The sequence below is a fragment of the Mastigoproctus giganteus genome, chromosome 1, assembly GCF_048544385.1.
Source record: "Mastigoproctus giganteus isolate SK-2022 chromosome 1, ASM4854438v1, whole genome shotgun sequence".
NCBI lineage: Eukaryota > Metazoa > Arthropoda > Arachnida > Uropygi > Thelyphonidae > Mastigoproctus > Mastigoproctus giganteus.
Window position 1 is genome coordinate 17,468,285 of NC_143575.1, and position 24,398 is coordinate 17,492,682.

At 33.8% G+C, this 24,398-nt stretch overlaps 2 protein-coding genes across 2 annotated transcripts in view; one reads left to right on the forward strand and one right to left on the reverse strand.

Annotated features, from left to right (window-relative positions):
• LOC150090590 (protein arginine N-methyltransferase 9-like) overlaps positions 1–8,147 on the forward strand; it is an 89,265-nt gene extending 81,118 nt beyond the window's left edge. The window contains exon 11 of the mRNA XM_090386580.1: positions 7,744–8,147. Coding sequence (XP_090242706.1) covers positions 7,744–8,142 — 399 coding nt within the window. The 3' untranslated portion in view covers positions 8,143–8,147. The remainder of the gene's footprint in view (positions 1–7,743) is intronic.
• Positions 8,148–9,540: 1,393 nt separating this feature from the next.
• LOC150090591 (glutamate receptor 1-like) overlaps positions 9,541–24,398 on the reverse strand; it is a 194,034-nt gene continuing 179,176 nt past the window's right edge. Inside the window, exon 16 of the mRNA XM_090371710.1 lies at positions 9,541–11,285. Coding sequence (XP_090227836.1) covers positions 11,256–11,285 — 30 coding nt within the window. The 3' untranslated portion in view covers positions 9,541–11,255. The remainder of the gene's footprint in view (positions 11,286–24,398) is intronic.

The following is a 24,398-nucleotide window of genomic DNA, read 5'->3' on the forward strand; positions in this document are numbered from 1 at the left end:
ATTAACAGAGATGAGAGGGATGAACTACTAGAAGACATTGAGCAATCTTGGGAAGAGTTCCAAGCAAGGTTTGATCAGAGGAGAAATTATTCTTGACAAATTTTTAGGAGTTGAAAATGATGTCTTGACAGACTCTTCAGGAATACGGAATTTAAAATTGTGTCTAGACCCATTCGAAAATTACTTACTGAGCTAAATAATTGATCAATACTTTCATTTTTGACACAGATAAACGACATAGTATACATTTGATGTAGGGAATGTGATTCATCATATCAAGGGTTGACAACATGTGCAATTAAAATTAGAATGAAACAGCATTTAGCTTCAGTACCTGCATCTAGAGCAGGTGCATTGGAATTAGCTTTCCATGCCATCAACGAAAATCACACCTTTTTATTTGACGAGTCCAAAATACTTAGTATACAGAGGAACTACTAAATTATTAATTTCAGAAAATCTGGAAATCAAATTACATGAGAATTCCATTAATGTACGTCGCCCATTTCTCATATCAGATTCATGGTTGTTTGCGTGCATGTGCCAAGATATTAAATAATCTTGAATGTTTTAGAAATTTCCACTAACTTACTTCATGTTACTCCTATCCTGTGACCAAGACAGACCGTCGAAAAGCCCTGGTCTGCTTTAGGAGGAAGGAACGTGTTCAAAATTGGTTCAATTATTTTAACTAATTTAATGATTTTATATTCTGGCACTCAGAGTTTGTGTGTTGGTGGTTTGATGTGTTGGTGTTCAGGTTGGGAGATCTTGACTGTCAATTGTGGATACATCGGACCATTCATATGTCCTTGAGGGAAGGAAAAGCCATTGAGTAATAATTTTATGTCCGATTGGATTGAAGAGGATGTCATGGTGAAGTATTCTACAAAAAAGCATTGAGGTAAATTCCTCTCTATTTCTATATATTTAGTAAAGTTTGTAGTATTTTTGATATACGATATGCACTAACATTAGGTTGTTCTGCCCATGTTTAGCTTAAGTATGGCAACCACGTGCCAGTATAAATATGTTTATAAAACACTACATGAAAAAATATATATATCTGGACTTTATATATCATATGTTTTGACAGGTATATTGATATATGTCATTTTTGTAATAAAGATTTAACTTTTAATATCTTAATTGTAGTGCTTTTTTTTTTTTTATAAGTAGCATTAATAACTCACACAGAGTATCCTGAGTGATCTGATTGAAGCCAAATCTCTATTAAAAATTCTTCCATCTTTCAATTTAAAAATGTTGGTAGATAATGATATGCAAATACAACTAGGTATACATAGATATAAAAAGACACAAAAGAATAAATACAGTAGAAATTTTCAGCAGCATGTACAGCAATACCTCACACAGTACAGCTTCAATCAGTATGGGATTCACTGTAGTGCGGTTTATAATCTGCGACTGTGATTGATTATCAATTAATTTCATTCTTGGTCTACTTCATTACTATTTATATTTATTATTTTTCCAATTGAAACTATTCCCCGTTTAATGTTGATTCGGTCAGTGCAGTAGTTTTTTTCCCAACGCATTAACCGCACTGTGTGAGGTATTCTTGTACTGCCTTCCTCAACTAAAAATTCAAAATTGACCACTCTGAGTACTTAACTACAAATGCAGGAGTGCATCATGAGAGTCCCACTCCACCATAGGAACACATGATTGACAGTCAAGTTGAAATTAATATAATGGGATATCTTATCTTCCTTCATGGATTAGGTGATCCACCTGTTCCGATCTTGAAGAGGTATTCCCATCTTTTCTTTGGTCTTCCTCTGTCTCTTTTTCCTTAACTCTATATGTATAAGCTAATTTAGGGAATCTATTATCTTCCATTCTTTCTACATGTTCTTTCCATCTTTGTCTATATTCTATAATTTTTCCATTAATTGAGTAAATCTTTAATTCCTTTCTAATATTTACATTTGGTATTTTATCTAATTTTGTACATCCTTTAACATATCTTAAAAATTTAATTTCTGCAGCTTGTATTCTATTAATGTCTCTTTGTTTCGGTATCCATGTTTCAGAACCATAAAGAAGTGTTGGTATTGCCATTACTTTGTAAAATTTCAATTGTGTTTTCTTTCCTTGTTTTCTTAGCCAGAGTTCTTTTTATTGTTTCAGATATATTTTGAAATTTTGCCAATTTCTGGTTCATATCTTCTCGGATATATCAACATTAATTTTGTTGCCCCACTCCCTCTTTCTCTGTGCTTCATTGTGGTTGTTGCATTATAATAGAGTCTAGCACTGTGTTAGAGACATATTAAAATCTGTTATACCAGGAGTCAATGCCATGACCCTCTTGCCTGAGGTGGTATCTGACTACTTATTCTGAGCATGATACATCCCACAATCTGGGCAGTGAATTTTATAAATCTGAGATTTTAAAATTTTAAGAGCTGTATTTCCTGCTGCTAGATAGAGTTCTCCTAATAGCAGTACCAGCCAAACCAAATATTGGCTGGTATACAAATGAATTATGTGTAAAGAACTTTTCTTAAAACAGGAATGCCATTAAGCATGCATCATCAAATGGTGGGTGTTGTGTTCCTTCATAAAATTGCCCTTTGTAATAAAACTTCACTAATTTTGACTTCACTAATTTAAGCCTTTTATAATTCAGACTGCCTTCTTTTTATGTATGTATGTTATTTATTTGTAAAAAACACACAGCTTCTAGGCTCAATAATGTCTATGTTGTAACAATATTTTTAAAAGAGTAAAAGATTGAGATAATCTTTTACATAGAATGCTTCCAGTCAATGCTCTCCAAATGTAAAATGAATAAAATAAACAGATAAAATGATTTTAATGAATTCTTTCACTCATAGAGACATGACCGATCCGACACACAATGGAATCGAAAGCTGAGAGCCCCAACCCGAACCCAAAACACATCAAATCAACTCAGGAAAAACCATGAGTGCGAGAAGACATTGTCAGAATAATTAAAATAGTTAAAGTCGGAAAACCATATACAAGAATAAATAATTAAAATGGATTAGAAAATATGTCAAAATTTGGCTAAACACATTGACATACACATTGACATACACATTGAATTAAATGAAATTTACTGTATTTTCCTCCTTAATTTATTTAGTTTAACTTTCATTTAATTTGTATGCAGATGTTTTTCCAAATTTTATAATCTATTTTAATTATTTATTCTCGTATACGGTTTTCCGACTTTAACTATTTTAATTATTCTGACAGAATGTCTTCTTGCACTCATGGTTTTTCCTGAGTTGGTCTGATGTGTTTTGGGTCAGATTGGGGCTCTCAGTTTTCAATTCCATTGTGCATCAGATCGGTCATGCCTCTGTGAGTAAAATAATTCATTAAAATCATTTTATTCGTTTTACATTTGGAGAGCATTGCCTGGAAGCATACTACACAAAAGACTGAGGTAATTTCTTATTCTTTTAAGTATATTATTTATGCATAACAGATTTTTCCTTAATAGGGATTTAATGATACAGTTCCAGAATTCTTTCAAAATGTTTTTATAATCACATTGTAAAAGAAGCACAGTCATTCAGAAGGAAAAATTAAAGCATTGAAGTATCTCTGTTAAATGACACCCGTTCACGTCTTTTTGATAAAATTTTATCAAGTGCCTTTTCTTTTTTCTCGCACCACAGTCCTTATAGAACCTGTGGCTCGGGTACTCAGCTGTAAATGTTTGTACTGAAGAGGGTTTTTTTGTTTTTATGACTCTGACAAGAGAAAAAAAGACATTAGCCAAAATTATAAATTATGACATAAAATGTGCTTATTTACCACTGGGCTGCAAGTTGGAATGAAGTAAATTAGAGTAAGTGCACAGAAAAAAGCTAAATGAATATCAGTGTTCTTATTTATTTAGATGGAATCAAAGATAAAGCATGTCAAAATGTTTTGCACAACCGTGGCCAGGTACAACAGTATCTGGCCACTATTGTGAAAAAGTTAAGTTCCAAAGCAGCTATCAGGTATCAGTATGTTGCCTGTTTACTAGATGAAAAGCTTGAGTTTCCAGGAGATAAACTAACTGCAAGGCTGATAACAGTGGCAAAAAGTATATTAATTTGGGCATTGTAAGAACATAGCTAGAAGATGAAACAGCAATAGCATTTCAATGGGAAAAAAAGTTGTAGGAAAAGGCTCTTTGACCATTCATACTATTTGGCATTACAATGGTGTCTGATTTCCATCCCTCTTTTCCTTAGGAACAGAAAATCCATCCTGTTTTAAATATTTTAATACTGATTGAATCACGGGAATCATTCCTGTAGCTATTAAGTCCTTCATTCATTATCATTCCATTCTAAATTCTTATACTTTATCTCAATCTTGGTTTTCCAACAAATGTCCTAAGGGAGTGTAGGAAAAGAAAAAATCTGAAGAGTAAAGAGCATCCAAATCTCCCATTTCATTTTTTGCATACACTGAAGCTGGCATTAATGGCATGTTTGTACATGCCATTAATAAATCCAGACTTAATTTTGAATAGCCATGTCCAAGAGTAGGAATCTTTCCTCTTGTCCGTACGTATCTGGGTTCTGGTCCCCTTTCTGAAGTAAATGACCACAACTTCTGCTCATCTATTCTTATATCCTTATAGTTCTACTGCATCTAAAGACAAAGGCTTGCTAGTATTTTACTTTTCAAGAGCTTAGAGAAACTCAAGCTTTTGCATTAGGCATTTCAAAAGCATTTGGTCAGGTTTGTCACAAAAGTCTTCCTAACAAGTTTTACCATCTTATGTATGATCTTTCATTCAACTTTTGCAATTTTGTGAAAATTTTATTTTTGGGCTGCAAACTGCATGTCATTGCAAATAATACAGTCCTCCATCTTCTCAGCTAATGCTAGACCACTTCAAGGTTTTTTTCTTCTTATTCCTCTTGTATATCAAAATCTTTCATTGACTGTAAATCTAAACCAAAGTGCCAATAACTTTGCTGATGCAAGTACTACATTTCACTTTTCAGTTTTACAAACCATGCTCTATGTAAATAACCATAACTACTTGTACATCCACCACCGGGTAATTAAATGCCAATACATTTAATTTAATTTAATTTTAATTTAATTTACATTTAATTTTCCAGTACAGCAGAGAACTCAGTTAATGTATAAAACATTTTTAATGATATAATGTTATGACACATAATTGAATTTTCTTTATTTTAAAAACTCATTATGCATTTTGTATGTCAAGTTATAACTTCGGGTTCATAACATGATTTACAGTTTTTTTATACAAAACATTTCTTGGAAACATGTTGCCTATTTTGATATTGTTTACTCCTACTAACTTGGCATATGAATTGCATGCAATGAGTGTGCCCCCTAAGGTAACAGATGTTTTGGGAGAGAAGCCATGCTTTCTATAGTAAGAAATGTCACATGAATTAGGTACCTATGTAATGTTTCTTTTCTCCTTGCTGCAGGACACTGTACACCTTTATTGACATTATGCGAATTAACCAAAATGACTGTCCTACTTGAAATGAAGACAAATGAAGATGGGTGTGCAGTTTTCTGACTTTAGCATGCCAAAGCTCATTGAAATTCAGTAGCAACTGCAAGTTATGTGTCATCTAATAGTCCTTTCCAAGAAAAAGTCTGTTTTTGTTGCATTCAGTTCAGAGTAATGTAACACTCTACACTGCCTTCTTCAAATGAAAGTGGTTACAGCATTATGGGTAGTGCTTGTTTATCCACCACATATTCCTGACCTTGCCCTTTCTGACTTTCATCTGTTCATACCTTTGAAAATCTGGTAGAATATTTATTTAGTGATGATGAAATGAAATGTGCATTAACCCAGTAGAATAGGAATGTCCCTGAATTTTACAGTAAAAGTCAGTCAACAGTAGAAGTCAGTCAAATACTTATGACATGCTGAGCCAAGGGCCTGAATGCACTGGATAACTACATTGAAAGTAGTGCACAAATGTGTCTTCATTTTTGTGTTGTTTCATTGTACTATGGTTAGACTTTTCCAAAAAAAAAAAAAGTCTGTTACCTTACTATCAAACAGTCTTGTATTCATTTGCTTCATTATAATAATTTTGTTTATAAGTATCAGTTAAAAATATAGTAAAATTTGTGGAAACAGCTATTCTGCAACAGTCACTTGTCAATTTCATTTGCTAAAATATGATTGACATTCTTCTATTAGCAGATGTTGATATTCACTGACTGATTATTCATTGGTAATTTATAGTCATCCTGATAGTTTCTTAAATATAATGGAATTTAACATTTAATGGAATTTAACATTTAGTTAGTTAAAACATTTCTAAGAAACAAAACTGTAACAAGTTAATAATAGAATAATCAGTATTTAGTGGTGTTTAGCTTAGAAAACCTGAAGTCATTAAAACTATTTATGGTAAGTTGGAGGTATTTGGTGTAAAACTGCCTAAAATTTGTCTATAATTGAACTTGCAATTGTTTTTATAAAACAAGTAAATGAATTGAATGAAAAGATCTCTGACATTGTGAGGTTATCACCATGAGCTGCCTTGCTTGCTGCATTATGAATAAGCAGCACTTTTCTAATGAGGGAAGTATAATGTTATTTATTAGTAACAGCTGCACAGAGAATTTTATGACTGACTGTATTGTAATCCCCAAATTGCCTTTTTCCTTCACCATTTTTAATTCAACTCCTCCAACTATATAGCTTACTTTGCAGTTGTTATTTCCCAAATGTAAAGCCTTATGTTTTGTGAAAACATAGTTGCCACTTATCTGACCATGTCCAAAACCTATATAAGTTGTGCCGAAGTACTACTGCTTGTTGCTTATCATTAACCACTCTCTCAATCTTCACATATTCAAATTTTGACATGCCTTGTATCCTTTCCTCGGTCATTTAAAAAATTAAAAGCAGGAGCAGTCAAGCACTGAACCAAACCATCAGGGATCCCACTTCTAAACCTAACCCATTCTGAAGAGTAACTATTAATAACCTTTTCCTCTAGTCATGTGGTCAAACCACTTCCATCCCACTAATCCAAGTGTAAAGCATATTTGATTTTTGAGATTAAATGTATTGAAGTATATATTACACAAAAGTATGTATACGCATAGTGAAATTTTGTCAAATCTGTTTATCTGCACTTGTTCTGGAAGAGGGTCACAAAATTTATGAAATATTTTGAGGGAGGCTTAAGTTATAAAAGTTTGAGAACGTCTGCATTAGCCCAATTAGTTTCTTTCTTAGCCCAGTTCTTTCTCATATTTTGACAGTTCAGATGAAGTTTTCTTGTATTGTTTGCTACGCTGATATATCCCTTAAATAATCTTACTTGTGCTCTAGTATTAGTTATCCATTCATTGAAAATACTGCTTTCCTCAGCTCATCTTTTCAATATCAGAAGGCCTTTGACTCACAGAACAACTTGTGATGTTTCTTTGGCTGTTTGTGGCTTCATATAAGAACCCCTAGGATATGTGCAAGTGTTACTTTGACTCATACTTTCACAAAAGTGCATATCTGTATTATCAACGACATCAGCAAATAAACTTGCACCACCTCTACAGAATATGCAGGTTCCTTGTTGGCACCTCATTGTCAAAAAGGCTCAAGTTTTTTAAGACATTTCTATTTAGTTCCCCTTATCATTCTTGTATAACATATATTTTAATTAGAATTAACTTTTAAATTTTTCATAAGTGATAGTCTACAAACATTTTTTCCCCCTCTCTTAGACAAAAACTCAACAAGATGTTGATCTTACAAAACTACCTCACACAGTGTTAAGTGATAAAAGATGTTTCTTCAGCATAGACTTCAAACAACCATCATTCTCAAGTAGTATACCAACATGTACAGAAACCAGTGTCCAAAAGAATATTTCTGTAAAACAGAGTGGAAAAATCTCCGCCATTGTATATTGGTTCGTTATGCACTATAGTGAAAGTAATGTAGTGAATACTTCACATCCGGATACTCTCTGGAAACAAGCAGCTGCAATTCCAAACAAGGAGATAAAGGTTTCAGAAGGTGATACTGTATATATTAGGTTCACTTGCAAAGACAGTATTGATATTGAAATTTCTAATATCCAGGCTAGTCGGTGGATATATTCAAGTGATGAAAGTGATTAAATTTTGTAAGTGATTAAATTTTGTTTCCTATATATTTTTATGAAAATATTCTAAGAAAAGGAAGGAACTACCTGTTTATTGAATAAAAAAAAAAACTATACATTATTTTCCCTCTCATTCATAGACAAAAACAGCACATTTGCTTACACTAGTTTTAAAATAATTGATTAGATTGCTCATTAACATTACATGTCTTAGTCTTTGGTTTCCCTCCCCCCCCCCTTTTTTTTTTTAAAAAAAAAAGAATATTTAATAAACTATCAATCACCAGTAAACAAGGATTATGGAACACCTTAGAAGCACACAACATGAGTTACAAGGCACCATTTGTCTGATTAGTGCATTTTTCTAAGGTCTTTATCTGTTTTAACCCTTTAACACAGAGGATTTAAATATCCATTCACACTTGTCATGGGAGGATTTAAATCAGAAATATGTACCATTATTCAAAAAATAAGTACAATTTATGTTTGTGCCCTACATGTCATTCTACACTGTTGGAGGGTTAAGGTATAGATTTAGTAAAATAAAATAGCCTGAAGTATTGGTGCTGTATCAGTTCAACCAAATCTCTTTATATTTTATTTATTTTATTTTTTGTTATTTGAAAGTAATAGGGGTTAATTCTGTACTGTTTCAAATAAAGGATCTGCATAATAGTAATATATCTGTTAAAATAATTTGTCATTGAAGGACATTATTTTTACATATTGTAAAATTCTGTTAGAATTCATAACGGTAAAGATAATGCATAAATGAATTACATAGATTACACTATATTTTAAATTTATCTTGTTTCTACATATTGACTGACTCAGACTGGATGCTTATCCAGCCTGAGTCAATTGACTCGGTCAATAGCTGATCTCTGACAAGATGCAGTATTATCTTGTCTTGTTTTGAAACATAACATTTCAGTTATTAAGAATATATATTGAGGTGTTCTCAATAAAATTCTTAATACATAGTCATGTGGTATTAAGACTTCATTTAATTACTAATTTTTTATCATTAGCACATTTCATTTGTTTTATCATTAACAGTTTTCAAAGCTAAAGTCCAAGTCAATAGTGTATCTAATATTCTGGATCCTGAATACAAGATGAATAATAATAAATTTTAAAGATATTAACAGGAAGTTAGCCTGGAGATCTGTTGCTCTTTAAATAATTTTATAAGTAGCAATTAATTCCAATGCAATTGATCCAGAGATTTCATCAGATTGATTCAGCATATGCTGTAATAACACATTGTTTGTGTAGGAGAGAGGAATGACATTCAAAACAAAGCTGGAAAAATTCCATTTATTTTATTTATTCAATTAAAGTCACATTTTATTATCTCTTAACAGTTACTGAAATATGGCAGTGGGCATGTACAGTTAAACAACTTTATTAGAAATACAAAATCTTTGTATAATAAAGAGAAACCATATATACCATACAAGATTACATATTAACTCTTCATACTTGTTCTCATGGTGTAAATGTAATATTAGACAATTTGGTAAGCCTTTGGAAACCAATTTTCTGCAGTAAGAACATTCTCTGTTGTTTATTATTGCTAAAACCAATTGAAAATGATTTTCATAAATAAGTATTTAACATTTGTTAAAACTATATACATTTGTTATTTGTTTAATTTGGCATGCAGTTTTTGTACTTTCATTTGGCCCTTTAACAGTGACTGCAAAAATAAAAACTATTTTTATTATATGTTGGAAAATATATTTAAAATAAATTAATCTTATATTACTGGGGGAAATTATTACAATCTGAATTTTTCATACAGATGAAATTCTTTCCCACAGGGAAAAAAAAAAATATATCTATATAGAAATCTCTTCATCTCCGAGAATATCTACAAACTATAGACCACCTTAAAATATAAACTAAGTGATTAATTTTCTTCTTAATATGATCGATTATTCTTATAAATATTAACTCTATGCAATTTTTTTCCCTCTATAAGTAGGACAGTTCAGTAATACATAAATATATTTAACATGAGTTTATTCTAAGTAACCTTATGCAAAATAAAAGGGATTCTGCTATTTTATAAAACCATACTAATTTTATCATGTAAACCAAAGCAGACTTCAACTTTTTTACATATCATAGAAAAAATGCTTTAACTAAAAAATAAGCAAAACTAATAATAGCTGACATCTACTCATTCAAGGATGGGACTGAGAAGTTTTACTTTATGTAGGAGATATTCTCTCTCTCTCTCTCTCTTAAAATAGCGTGCATTGATGGATGTACAAAATCAAGATGATATATTTCAAATGAAAGGAAAATGCATTAGTAATAAGGAATGTTGAATTATTGAAAATCTTGTAGTAGCTAAAAGTATGTGATGTGCACTATTCTTATACAGGATAATTAAATAGTCCCTGCGAACCCAGAGTGCATTAATGAAAATGCTGTTAAATTATTACTATAGGTTCAAACAAGTAATGAACAGTAATTTTATTAGTAATTTAATAAGTATCTTCATTGATGTACTGTAAGTGCAAAGGGATTTTGATCATGCATTAGAAACAAAAAGCACACTGAGAATTTCAGTATCTTTCCAATAATAAATCACTTATCAAAAACAAACAACTTGTCATATATACAAGAAAGTATGTTAACAAAACATTTTCTTTATATTTACACTAACTTATTCAAAATCATGAAAGGAAATTAGGCCTGCAACATTAATATCTATGATTACCAATAAGCAATATTATTTCATCCAAAATTAGTGCTGGGGGGGGGGGAGAGAAAAGAGATTATTTTAAACATAATCCAAAATTTTTTGTATAGTTTTCATGAAATAACAGGAGAGAAAGGATACAAAAGCATATACTAAACCTGGATGAATATAAGAAAGTCTTGTTTGGTTCACTTTCCTTTGAAATGATGGGTTTTTTTTTTTGAAAGAAATTCATAATGGACAAAACAGTTTGCTGATTTCTTATTTCTTTCTGTATGGGCTGTTTGCTTTCACCTTTTCAGCATCACTATTTCTACAAGCATTGCAAATTTTATGCATATACACTGCAGTTGTTTTTGTGGGTCAGTAGATGTTCTCGATTATTGCGAAATGCAGCCAAGTTGTGATGATCTTCAAGTGCTAACCATCTTGGGATCTCCTCTCTGAAATGTTATGATTATCAAATAAAAGCAAGCTCAGTTATTCGGAGGGGACAAAAAAATTTCTTTTATAGGCTATCAAGGATCCATGCAATAATCAAAACTTTTCTGAATCCATAGCAACATATCAGATGTCAATGCAGTAATAAACCTAGATGGCCTTGTTCTTTGTTATACAGGATAGTAATAAAGTTTATCTATATTTGGTTAGGTATAGTGATTTAGCTTATTACATACAATGTTCAGAATTTATTTTTATATAACACAATTTGGGGAGATGTTGATTATCCAAACTAAATGTATTAACATTACTAAATGATGCAAAGAAGGAAGGAAGCAAGCAAACTTATTCTGCTTCAGCCAAAAAAAAAACACAATAGAAATCACTGTTTACCTTGCTGAAAGGTAAATATCTAATTCTGTTGTGAATTTGTCTATTCTATGTTGGTTTTCTAGTGCCATTAATATTTTTATCCAGATTTTCGATGATATCAATTTTTTTTTTAATGGATAGCATTATACATTAACATTTAATGAATATTTTTACAGTACAATGGACATTATGATATGTCTACTTGACTACAAATATAAATAGAAAACTACAATACAGGCAGATCAAGAGAAAAATCAAGTTCCACAAGAACAAAATTTCTAATCCCATGCTACAGCATAAACAAACACTTTCCCATGTTATAAATAAATTGCTGTATGATAGCAGTAACTGTAAACACAATGTATAGCATTGCATTTTTTAAAAATAGTTATATGACTGCCTTAAAAGAGAATAAAACTATGTTCCATTAGCTGTAGATTAATTAAGATGTAAAATAAATTGATATATGCACAGTATACGAGGGGATATCAAAAAGTTCGTACCCTTATCTAGAAAATAATACCATTACCTGGAAAAGTGAAACTTTGCAGGAACTTTAAGCCTTTTCTATGTACTCTCCGTGTATAGTAACACATTTCTCCCATCTATGGATCAGTTGTTTAATGCATTGATCATAGAAGTCCACACTTTTTTGCCTGAAACCACGATTCCACTTCATTGATGACTTCCGGAAACAAATCAAAGTGGCATCCACCATACTGGGACACCCAGCATTCATCATTTGTCACCAACTGATCAGAAAAGTTCTCAACATCCACATTACACAAATTCAACAGTTGGCTAGAACATTGCATTTGACTTTGCTTCTGCAAAGGTGTCAGCAAGCTTGGAACCCATCGTGCAGAAACCTTAGCCATGTGCAGATGGTCATGTAAAATGCTGTGGGCAGACCCACAACTAATTCCCACTGCATTTGCGATGAAATGAATTGTCACATGTCTGCCACTCAGCACCAGCTGCTCAACCTTTGCAACTGTCTGTGGATGTTGATGGCCTTCCTTCTCTTGGTTATCAAAGACACTTGTACGACCACACTGTAACTCCCATTTCCACATTTTTACAGTGTCATAGGATGGACAATTCTGCCCAAACAGAGCTTTCATTTTGTCGTCAATTTCCTGAGCTTTCTTGCCCTGCAAATACAGGAACTTGATCACTACTTAATACTCCACTTTGCCAACCATAGCGTCCTTCCTCGGATTCCAGTCTCCACCTCTGGTGTGTGATCACCTACAGGAATGAAATTTCACATGTTAATTATTGAATATGTAGACAATTTATATTAAAAACGGCATCTTCCTGCTGATGTTTTATCTAGGCTAGGATACGAACTTTTTGACACCCCCTCGTATAAAGTTTCCTAACTCCCCTTACTGCAGAACATAGTTGATTGAGTTCTTCCACTAGATGATGTAGTAAACCTTTGTGAGCATTTTAGCACCAGTCCAACTCTAGCTTGGTTCATTGTTATTTTATGTGCCTCTGAAAGCAAATTTCTGCATGCTTTGTATTCTATAACCACTCTTTTTCAATTTAAATTCATATCCTTAAAAATGAATAGTTTGGAAAGGGTTCTACAGGAGGCCATATTCTAATTATATTCCTGGATATTTCAAGCTATTGGGCATCCAAGAAAATAACATACTGAGAATCAATTATTGCAGATTAACAGAGCAAATGTTGCAGAGACACTGAAAGTATCCTCTCTACAATGATTTTTAGTCAAGAAAAACTGCGTTGCTTCCCTTCCATGCTTTTCTAGATTTAGCCCCCTGTAATTTCATTTTGTTTTCAAAGACTAAAATTTAAATTGAAAGGGAAGTAATTTAATGATATTTTGGAGAACAAAAATCAAAGAAGGCAGTGCCAGGAATAGCAAAGCAGTCTTTTCAGAAGTGTTTCCAGCAATGAAAGAATCACTGAAGAAGATGCATTACTTTGCAAGGGAACTGCATCACGGAACAGTCAATAATTGGTAAATAGGCAGCTCAAAAGTTCGAATCACTTAGGTTGGCTGTTTGTTTGTTATTTGGTTTTTAGGAGCATTAGCAACTAAGGCCATATTGCTCCGGGATATGCGGTGGTCATTCCCTGACCTTTCCGCATCCTCTGTATTTGGTGGTGACAGGCTCGAACCCCGGTCTAATCAAGAAGTATGTGCTATGTACTGCTGCTGCTTCCCACCAGGCTACAGAGGCACTTAGGTTGGCACTAGTTGGATAATTTTGTTATAAGTTAATTATATTATAATTAACTTAACTTTTCAAGCATAATGGTATAGCATCAATACATATAATGCAAACTTGGTAGCATGGTAGTATTATTGCTGCATAGTATTATATAGAGCATTAAAATTTTAATTATACAGTAAGTCTCCGACACACACACATAAGAGATACATTCCAGGACATCTTGCATAAGCTGAGTTTTATATAACTCGGGAATGACTAATAAAATATTGCTACTATATCCCCGATATGCCAACATTACAAAAACCACATAATATACTCAGAAGAATGAAGAAAAATAGTTATGGTTGGATGGGATCTATCTGATTATATTAAAGTAGGCAGCAAAGGAAGTAAGAAAATCCTTAGCCATAATTATCAGAGCACCCTTGGATTCAGGGGAAGATGTGCGAATGTATCCCCAATTCACAAAGTGACATGAGTAATTACACACCTGTTAGTTTAACTTCTGTTCCAGAAAAAATAACAGTCATTGGTTAAAGAAGCATTGCAGGATCATCTAGACAAGACTACAGTTATAGTTCAGACGCAGCATGGGTTTGTTAAAGAAAAATCTTGTTTGACCAATTTGATTTTATACTACAATGTAGTCACATAGGAACCAGATGCAAAAAATAATTTTAATATGCTTGGATTTCAGGAAAGCTTTTGATACTGTTGCACCTAAAAGACTGTGTACAAATTGGAGCAATGTGGCAATAAGGGCAAGTTAATGCTATGCACAAAAGGATGGTCGAGTGGAAGAAGACAGAGAGCAGTAATCAATGGACATTGGTCTTCATGGACAAATGTTATTACTGGAGTCCTCCAGGGTTCAGTGTTGGGCCAATTGTTGTTTTTTATATTTATCAATGATATTGATGAAGGCATATCAGGCTTGTACATGTTTGCAGATAATACATTTGGCAGGGTGGTTAATGACAGTACAGGCAGTTCTCGCTTTACGAGTTTTCACTTTATGAGTTCCCGAGTTTAAGAGGTTTTTTTTTTTTTTTTTTTATTAAGTATCAACTAAATCAAATATATATAAACATTAATTGCAAAAAATGAATGCTAAATCCTGCATTTCAAACCAAGCTTGTAGCCATACAATACAGTGCACCTCGCTTTACGATATTAATCCATTCCAGAGACACCATCGTATCTTGGAAATATCATGTGAACCCAATAACACATTGTTTTTTCATTATATAACTAAGCCATTTATCTCTCTAAAAGGTCATTTTTATAATATAAATTGTATTAGTTACTAATTCAAATACTCCGTAGCCAGGTGGGCAGGAGCAGCAGTGTGTAGCACACGCTTCTTGATTAGACTGGGGTTCGATCCCTTGACCACCAAATACGGAGGATGCGGAAAGGTCAGGGAATGACCACCGCATATCCCCGGAGCAATATGGCTTTAGTTGCTAATGCTCTTAAAAACCAAATAACAAACAAACCAATTCAAATCATTAAAACATGCTACACTTTCATCATTATCATATGTTCTGTTATAAGAATCAATTTAGAATGCCTTTGTGATATTTTTCTAAAGCACATTTCTGGAGGTCACCACCATAAAACAATTTGCAGTTTCTGGTGTGCAATCAGTTATAAACTGGTAATAAAACTCGTAATAAAACTAGTTTTATCTTTGCAAATGCAATAACATTTTTGCAAATGTTATTGCATTTGCAAAAATACCAATAGCTGGAATTGTGTGGGTTTTTACATTATTATAGTGAAATGTGCTTCTCATTCACTGCAATCTTCAATCCTTAAAAACAAATAAATTTTCAGAATCTTCTCTTCATTCCTTTTTTTTTTTTTTTTTTTTTTTTAAGCTTCGTAAACTTTTACTTCCCACAAATTATGTTAGCTGCAATCTCACTTGTGCATATCGTGTTAGTTGCAATTTGTGCGTGCCGTTAAAAAATGCTTATGCATGCTATCGTGAAATTTATAACGTAAAGAGAAGATCTTGGAAAGAAACACCTCTTGAAGCATTTCTGAAGAAGACGACTCCTTGTGCAACAAACCAACAACCAGTGCCGACCCAACAGTGAGTGATCAACGAGTGTGCATTTAGTCAATGATGAAGAATAAACATTAACATTTGTAAGTCATAAATAATTTCTTTAAATGATAATTTGCTTGATTTTTTAGGCTGTTTTCATTTCTTTGGATAAGTCGGTCATTGTTTAAACATAAAACTAATTAGCTAACTAATTTCATTGTTGAGAACGTAACCCTGTTTTCAACATTATGTCTATGGGAACGAATTAACTCGTAAAGTCGGGAACTACCTGTATGCTATGCAACTGGAGCTAGAAAATTAGGCAGACGGGCTGCGAAATGGCAATTGAAGCTTAACATCAATAAATGAAAAGTACTGCATATGGGTAGCAGTAACCCCAGGGTAATATACCAACTGTGTGGTATACTACACTCATAGTTGAAAATTAAAAATATCTGGGGTAATTGTGCAGTCAGATATGAAGTTCTGAGCAATGAAGACAGGCTGCCAGGACAGCTCATTGGGGTTTTGTGAATGATATACAGGAATTCTGCTAGCAGAGATAAGGAGGTGATTATCCCATTGTATAAAGCAGGAGTGGACAACTTAATTTGTGATGCGATCTATTTTTTCCTTCAAAATGTGCCGTGATCTACCATCTCAAAAATTTCATTGCACAAGATGCACAAATCGAGGGATGACTGATTATTTAAAATTCGTCGTGATAGACCGAAATTAAATCTGCGATCGACTCGTTGGCCAACCCTGGTATAAAGCAATGATCAGGCCACATCTTGAGTACTGCATATAGGTCTGGAGGTCTCATTTTAGGAAGGATATGGAGTTGCTGGAACGAGTAAAGTAAAGGAAAGGGGAACAAGATTGGTGAGGAGAACAAAGATGTACTCTTATCAAGAAAGGCTTCAGTTCTGAAAATTGCAGCATCTGGAGACTGGGCCCTTTCCAGGTTATCTGATTGTGGTGTTTAAGGCTTTGAATGGATTGAGCAAGGTCAATGCCGATGGCATTCTTCCTCTTGCTCAGATTATTATTAGCCATATGGTGGAAGGAAGCCTGAGGCTTATGCTGCACCAGCCAAAAACAATTTCTGAGTTACCCTGAGAGAGAGAGAGAGTCAGAAGTAGAAGGAAATCACCAAGAAATAGAAGAATGATTATATCCAGCTCGGGCCCCTGGGTGTGCCAAGCCCATACTCACCAGATGTGAGACATAAAAGCCACAAATTCAAATCGAGGAAGGATAGTTGTAGAGTGGTTGTATAAAAGTTTGCTTTTACAGTACGAGCAGGTAGTTGATTGCCGGAACAAGCTTCTATTTGTTGTTGTGGGAGTTGATAGATTGAATAAATTCAAGGAAAAACCATTAGAGGGAATGAATAGACAAATTGGTGAGTGTAGTTTTTTTTTTTTTTTTGGCTGATGCTGTATAAGCTTGCTTTCTTGTATCATTTGCCACTGCTAATGCTAATAAATGAAATCTTTTATCTTTACAGTCTGGAAACCTTTTTGTAGCACCTAATGTGGGTAACTCTAGTTGCAGTTTATTAGTTCAGATGAACAACCCACTATAATTAGATAGTGTAGCCTTCAAAAGCTTACGTATATTGATTAATGATTATAATGTAACAGTCATGAAAAAAATATAATAATAATCATGATAATAATAATTAGTGTGTATACAGTATAATAATTTGTGTACGTATGTTGTATTATAACTGAACAAAGATGTCATCTATTTACTCACAAAATTAAGTAAGAGATTTAATAAAGAACTTCTTCACATGAAGTATTTTAATTAGTTTATTGGTATGCAAAGGACAATAGGTGCAGTTCAACCCCAAAAAATCCTAATAACTTAATAATTGGCTCTACATTTGAGATTTCAATATAAAAATCTGTCTTAGGTCTCTATTTGATTTTGATATTGAAATCCAAAATGTAGCCAACTTAGTTATTGGGATTGTTTGGGATATAATTGTACTAGTTGTCCTTTGCATACCAATAAACTATTAAAATACTTCATGTGGAAATTTATTAAATCTCTTAGTAGTATTCCATGTCAGTGTCCTTGAGTTTAATTACAAAATTAAGTTTTAGAATTCATTATATATTATTCACTGTGATATTTGGCTTTCATAATATAACTATATATAGTTTAAAGTAATTCATTCAGATATGAATTTTCAAGAATATTGTACAAGCTATGTAATTTGAAATAAAAGAATGGACTGGATATATTTTATAAAAATTTGATAGTATTTATATTTTAAAATTTTTAATGATCCTTGAAACATAAATGCTTTTTTAAAATTAGATGTTTTTTCAGTGTAGTATCCCATACCTTATTTCAATTCAGGAATTAACTGAATTTTTTTCTCCCTACTAAAAAGTCTGAGAAAATTTACTTTTGTCTGGAAAAATTAAACTGCATTAACTGAAATAGGTGCAATAAGAATAATATTACTAAAAATTTAAAATTGTTTTTAATTGTTGAAAAGTAAAATTTTCTATATCTTTCCTAATAAAAAATAATTTTCATAAAATTATTTTTTATTAGTTCTGTGTTCATTTATCATGATTATAAAAACAAAGTATGAATCCCAGTTGTTCATGCTCAAAGATCATGCAGAGGAAGTCTTATGGTTATTTACAAGGGAAAAAATATCAGCTTTGGTAAAAAGTTACCAGCTAGTAAGTACTTGGAGATAAATAGAAAAATATAAATACACTACTTGACAAAATTAACAGAACATGTAGAAAATGTGGTATAACTTGTGCAGCTTGATGAAGTGGCACCAAAATTTGGTATTGGTGGTGTACCATAGAATAACAATGAGTTGAGGAGATAGCAAGAAACTTCAGACAGATATAAGGAATATTTATAGGGGTTGTATAAGAATTACCAAAATGGTCACATGACATCAGTATGGCATATGATCCCCTCCAATGGCTAAACAGGCCTGACAGTGGTGAACCATGCCTGATATAAGGGTGCCTATAAGATTCTGTGGCAACAAATCCCATTCTTCCACCAGCACAGACCTCAGCTCACCAAGTGACTAAGGAGTTGCCTATTGGCATGCAATGCAATGCCCAAGGGCATCCCACACATATTGGATTGAATTCTGGTGATCGTGCTAGCCACAACAGTCATTGGATATCTTCAGTTTCAAGTTATTCCTCTGCCACTTGAGATTTATGTGTAGTGGCATTGTCATGCATGAAAGAAAATCTGGGCCAACCACACACCTAAAAAGTCACACATAGGGTTCAACGATCTGTTCTTGATACCTCTGTATAATTACGGTACTCCTATCAAAAACATTAAGGAGGTGCGGTCATTGATCATTATTCTACCCCACAGGAGAACACTGCTTCCATTGTAAGTGTCCCTTTTTCTGATGTTGGAGAGATTCCTCATTGTCTTCGAATGAAATAACATTTAGAATCTGTTTGTAGACTAAAACAGGACTCAGAACAGAACTATATCCCATTTGTCAAGGCTCCAAGTCACACGTTCACGACACCAGTTTCGACAAGCTCTGCAGTGGTTGGGGGTTAATGGAATACAAACCACTGGCTTCCTTGCATAGAGGACACTTGAAATGAGCCTTCTTAACACAGCCCAGTTGGAAATGTTTTAGCCTGTGGCCACAATAACCTCAAGACAGTTTATGACAGGATATCATAGGGTTCTGTCTTGCTGTTAGAGCCAGATAGCAGTATGTTCTGGTTGATGTAGCCTTTGGGCAACCTTGGCCAGCTCTTGTAATGGTTTCTGTTTCCTGAAACTCTTTCCATAGTGCCAAGCTGACACTGTGTGACACATTAAGCCAATAAGCCACCTCTGCCTGCAATTGCCCGGCTTCAAGTCGCCCAGCGACCTGCCATCTCAAAGAATCATCTAAGCGATGATGGCTTGCCATCTTGATTACTGGAGATGTGGCCTATTATATCAAATATTTACCTCAGCGACAATGTTCACAATAAAGTATTCATGAAAAACATTTTGTTCTGTTAATTATGTTAAGCAGTGTATATAATGAAATGAACAGCCTTACTAAAAAATATATTACTGTCTTGAAATAATTTCAGATCATGATTATCAAGTGACTAGATTTCAGATCAAGTGGCTCAGTTCATCACAATCTGAGTCACTTGAATTCCTTTTTCAGAAAACCTGAAATTCATAAGAAAACTTGTAGGTGTCTCCGCTCTTTTGTCAGTTATATTGTCAAATATTTTTCGATCATGCTCTGTCTATAAATAATTAGAAGGTGTTGTTCAATTAAAGCATGTTTGATTCATAGCAGTTCTCAACAGTGGAAGAATATGGATACAACCAACACACTGACATGACAGTTCATAACAGGACCAGCTTAATTTAATTTGCTTTGTAGTTGTGTATGTAATTTTATAGGTGGCATCTCAAACAGACGGTGCATTCAGGATGGGTGTGTGTGCCTCAGATTAACTTATTATTCATGTGCAAAGTTTTTAAACTCGAGGAAGCACTAAAAAATTTCATGCTTTCAGCTGTTATTATTGAGAGAATCCTTCAATTCATGGAGGGAAGTGCCTATAGATTGGAGATGTGCAACCATTTCTCCTATTCACAAAGGTGACAGGGTGATATGAGTAGTAAAGCAAATAAAGGCTAAAAATTATGTAGTACTCCATAATCTGATTGTTTTAGTAATTTTTTTCAGTATTTTAATGAACTTTCAACATCATTCTAATCGAAAACATCTTCATGGTATAACATGGGAACTGCTCCCCCCCCCCTTTTTTTTTATACAAGGTGATTCACTACCAGTGCGACAAACTTGCAGGAGGTGTAGGGGGCACAAAGACGAATCGGAATCACATAGCATTGCAGGGTCCGAAATGCCTTTGTCATGCAGTAAGGACGTTGAATGGGAGGTCGCATGAACAGCGATCCCGCTGGAAGTCAGCATTTGCGAACCAGTTCCCGAGGCAGTAGGATGGACGGGTATTCAAACGTTGAACTGGCCGACAGCACCTGCGTATGGAGCTGTGGATTGTAACGGGCGTGCCGCTCTGCGCTTGTACCAGGAACGTTTCCTGCACAGGCGTGCTCCTCATCATACGATTTTCGCACGTGTGCACAGAAGGTTACGTGAGACTGGTTGTTTCACGAGAGGTACCATGAATTGAGTGCGAACGACGAGGATGCCAGACAATGAGGAGAATGTCCTTCATCTTGCAGAAGGCAATCCGAGTACGAGTACTCGAGCGATAGGCCAACGATTGGGTATTTCCCAATCCACTGTATGGAGGATACTGTCAACAAACAATGAGATACCATCTGCAACGTGTCCAATCATCAGAGCCCGGATTATCCACTCTGGAGGACTTTTGCTACTTGGTTTCTTCAACGGAAACGGTTCGCAAATGCTGACTTCCAGCGGGATCGCCGTTCACGCGACCTCCCGTTCAACGTCCTCTACCGCATGACGAAGGCATTTCGGACCCTGCAATGCTATGTGATTCCGATTCGTCTTTGTGCCCCCTACACCTCCTGCAAGTTTGTCACACTGGTAGTGAATCGCCCTGTATAAAAAAATTGCTAATGTGAGTTTTCTTTTTCAGAGGTAAAAATTTTTAGAACATGCTTTAGTTAAACAATCATCATCATATAGTTTGCAGTTTAAACTAGCAAATAAAATAAATAAAACATGCAAACAGTTCACAGTAATCATAATTATTTGTTTTGCTGGTTCAATACTGCATTTAAAATAAAATGCTAAATTTAAGTATATGCATAACTAGAAAAAATACAAGTGTGTTACATAATAATTTAGGAAAGAGAAAAATAGATGAATACTTTTCTTTTATTCTATTTTATACTAACACATTTTGATATTGTGAAGGTAAATCAGAGTTATACATTTTTTTATGGTGTAATAATAAGAGCAAGCAGTAAGTATGCTATGCTATGTTGACAAAAGTGACTACCCATGCAACAATAAATAAGGGACATAATGAATGGGAAAATAAAGAACAGCCTTTGCTATAGCTTATTAGAGAAGTGGTTCCTATGAGTTACAACCAGTATTGAGTCACAGATGAAGTGCAGTATTTTGGTAAACTTTCAATATCATTCTAATCTTAAAAATCAAAAATATTCTCAACTGAATATACAGTTACCGACTTCGAGTTTAATGAAGTGAAATAATATTGTGAAGGTATCAAGTGACTCAGATTTCAGATCAAGTAAAGTATTGGAAAGCTGATCTAATTTTAATTTAGCCAATACTTTTGTGAAATGTTGGCTAAATTAAGATTTGATTAGTATAAAATTTAAAGCTCACAGCTGAAAAAATAGCTTACTTTTTTACAGTATAAATTATTGGTGCCAGGGGGTTTCCATGCTTACTGTAATTAGCAGTACATTTGTTTGAATCATGATAAAGTACCACTTAGACTAAGTATTTTTTTCTGCAACCATGCCCTTTTTATCTAATTGCCTATATAACCATGCCCATATTTATCTAATTCACTTTCCACGAACAAATTTCATACCATTTTTAAAATTGTTACTTGGGCATTCCTGTGATGTACTCTAATTTAAAAAAATAAACAAAATATTTATAAAAAAAACAAAACAGTTATCAGTTTGCATCATGAGTCACTCAAAAAAATATTCTGTGCATTTCATGAAAACTTTGTCTGAAAAGAGAAAAAAACCAATGCAGAGCACAAATCACTACAGATGAAATCAGACATTTTAAAGATACAGAGAACATACATCTGTTGCATGAGACTGTTATAATCATCTGAAATGTGTATTATTTATTAAATTCCCAAAAATTATATACTTTTACTCAAGGGTCATTACTAACAGATTAGAAAAAATACTTGATAAGAATTAAACAAAAGAGCAAGCTGGCTTTAGGACAGGATTCTCACCTATGGATCACCTTCACGTATCAGAGCAAATGAATATAAAACACCATTATATCTGGCATTTGTGGATAATGAAAAGGCATTTGACTCCATACAGCATAAGGCAAAGTCTCATTCACTGGAAAGACAAGGCATAGATGCCCCGTATATTATGATTTTTAAGAAAATATATGAGAACGCTACCTCCTTTATTAGACTAGACAAAGACAGTAGTAAATTTAAAATTGAGAAAGACGTTCTACAAGGAGAAGAATATCTCCAAAGTTGTTTACTGCTGCCCTTGAAGAAGCTTTCGGAAGATTAGACTGGTTGCAGAAAGGAGTCAATGCGAATGCTGAGTACCTAAACGATTTGCAGATGACATTGTGATCATAAGCCATGATCCCAAAGAATTAGAGGAAAATCTTAATCAGTTATGCAGAGTTAGTAAGGATTTCGAACTAAAGTTGAATATGGCTAAAACAAAAGTAATGATGAACAAGTATGCCACAGAAAGGATATAATGATTGAAGGAGCAGTAATTGAAAAGGTGGAGTCATATATTTATCTGGGACAAGTCATTGGCTGTAATAACGATAAATGGCTGGAAGTCAAGAGAAGAATAAATTTTGGATGGATAGCATTCAGGAAATATAGTCACATACTGAGGAGCAATATCCCAATTTGTCTGAAACGTAAAATAATGAACCAATGTATACTCCCCACCATGACTTATGGAAGTGAAACTTGAACACTCACCAAAAGAATGGAAGAGAAGCTGAGAACTACACAGCGAAGGATGGAACAAATTATATTGGGAATCAGACTGTTAGATAAGAAGAGAAACATATGGATTAAGCAGCAAACTCAAGTAAATGACATTCTTATAAAAACCAAAGAACTAAAATGATCTTGGGCAGGACACAAAGAAAAGATGACAGATGGACTAAGAAAATAACTGAATGGTACCCAAGAGGATCTAGAAGAAAACCTGGAAGACAACGACTGAGATGGATAGATGCAATTCATGAGTTTTTGGGTAGCAGATGGATTGCCATTGCACAAAACAGAAGGAACTGGAAAGTTGCTGGAGAGCCCTTCATCCTGCAGTGGATTGAAAATGGCTAATGATGACTTGAGATCTAACTAAACATATTTTATCTGTAACAGCAAGTGTATGATAAAATATGTGCCTCATCATGTTCATTCATTTTATACTCAATTTTTCAGGAGCACGAGTAAAAAGTGGGAACTGCCTCACTTCCCCTTCCTATGAAACATTTTTTTTTTAGTTGGTGCATCGGCTTCTGTGGCCATAATGCACCTTCCAAGGTTTTTGCAGTACTTTGATCCAAGCCCGAGGCGGGAATTCGAACCCGTGCCCTTTGGGTTGCCAGGCAGGCACTTTACCCACCCGGCTAGCCCGGTCGGCCCTATAAAATATATATGACCATGAGTTTCAAAAGGGGAACATTCAATCAGTTGAAATGGAAGAGGGGGACTGATTACCAGGTAAAAAAAAAGGCTGGGATCAATTTTTATTTA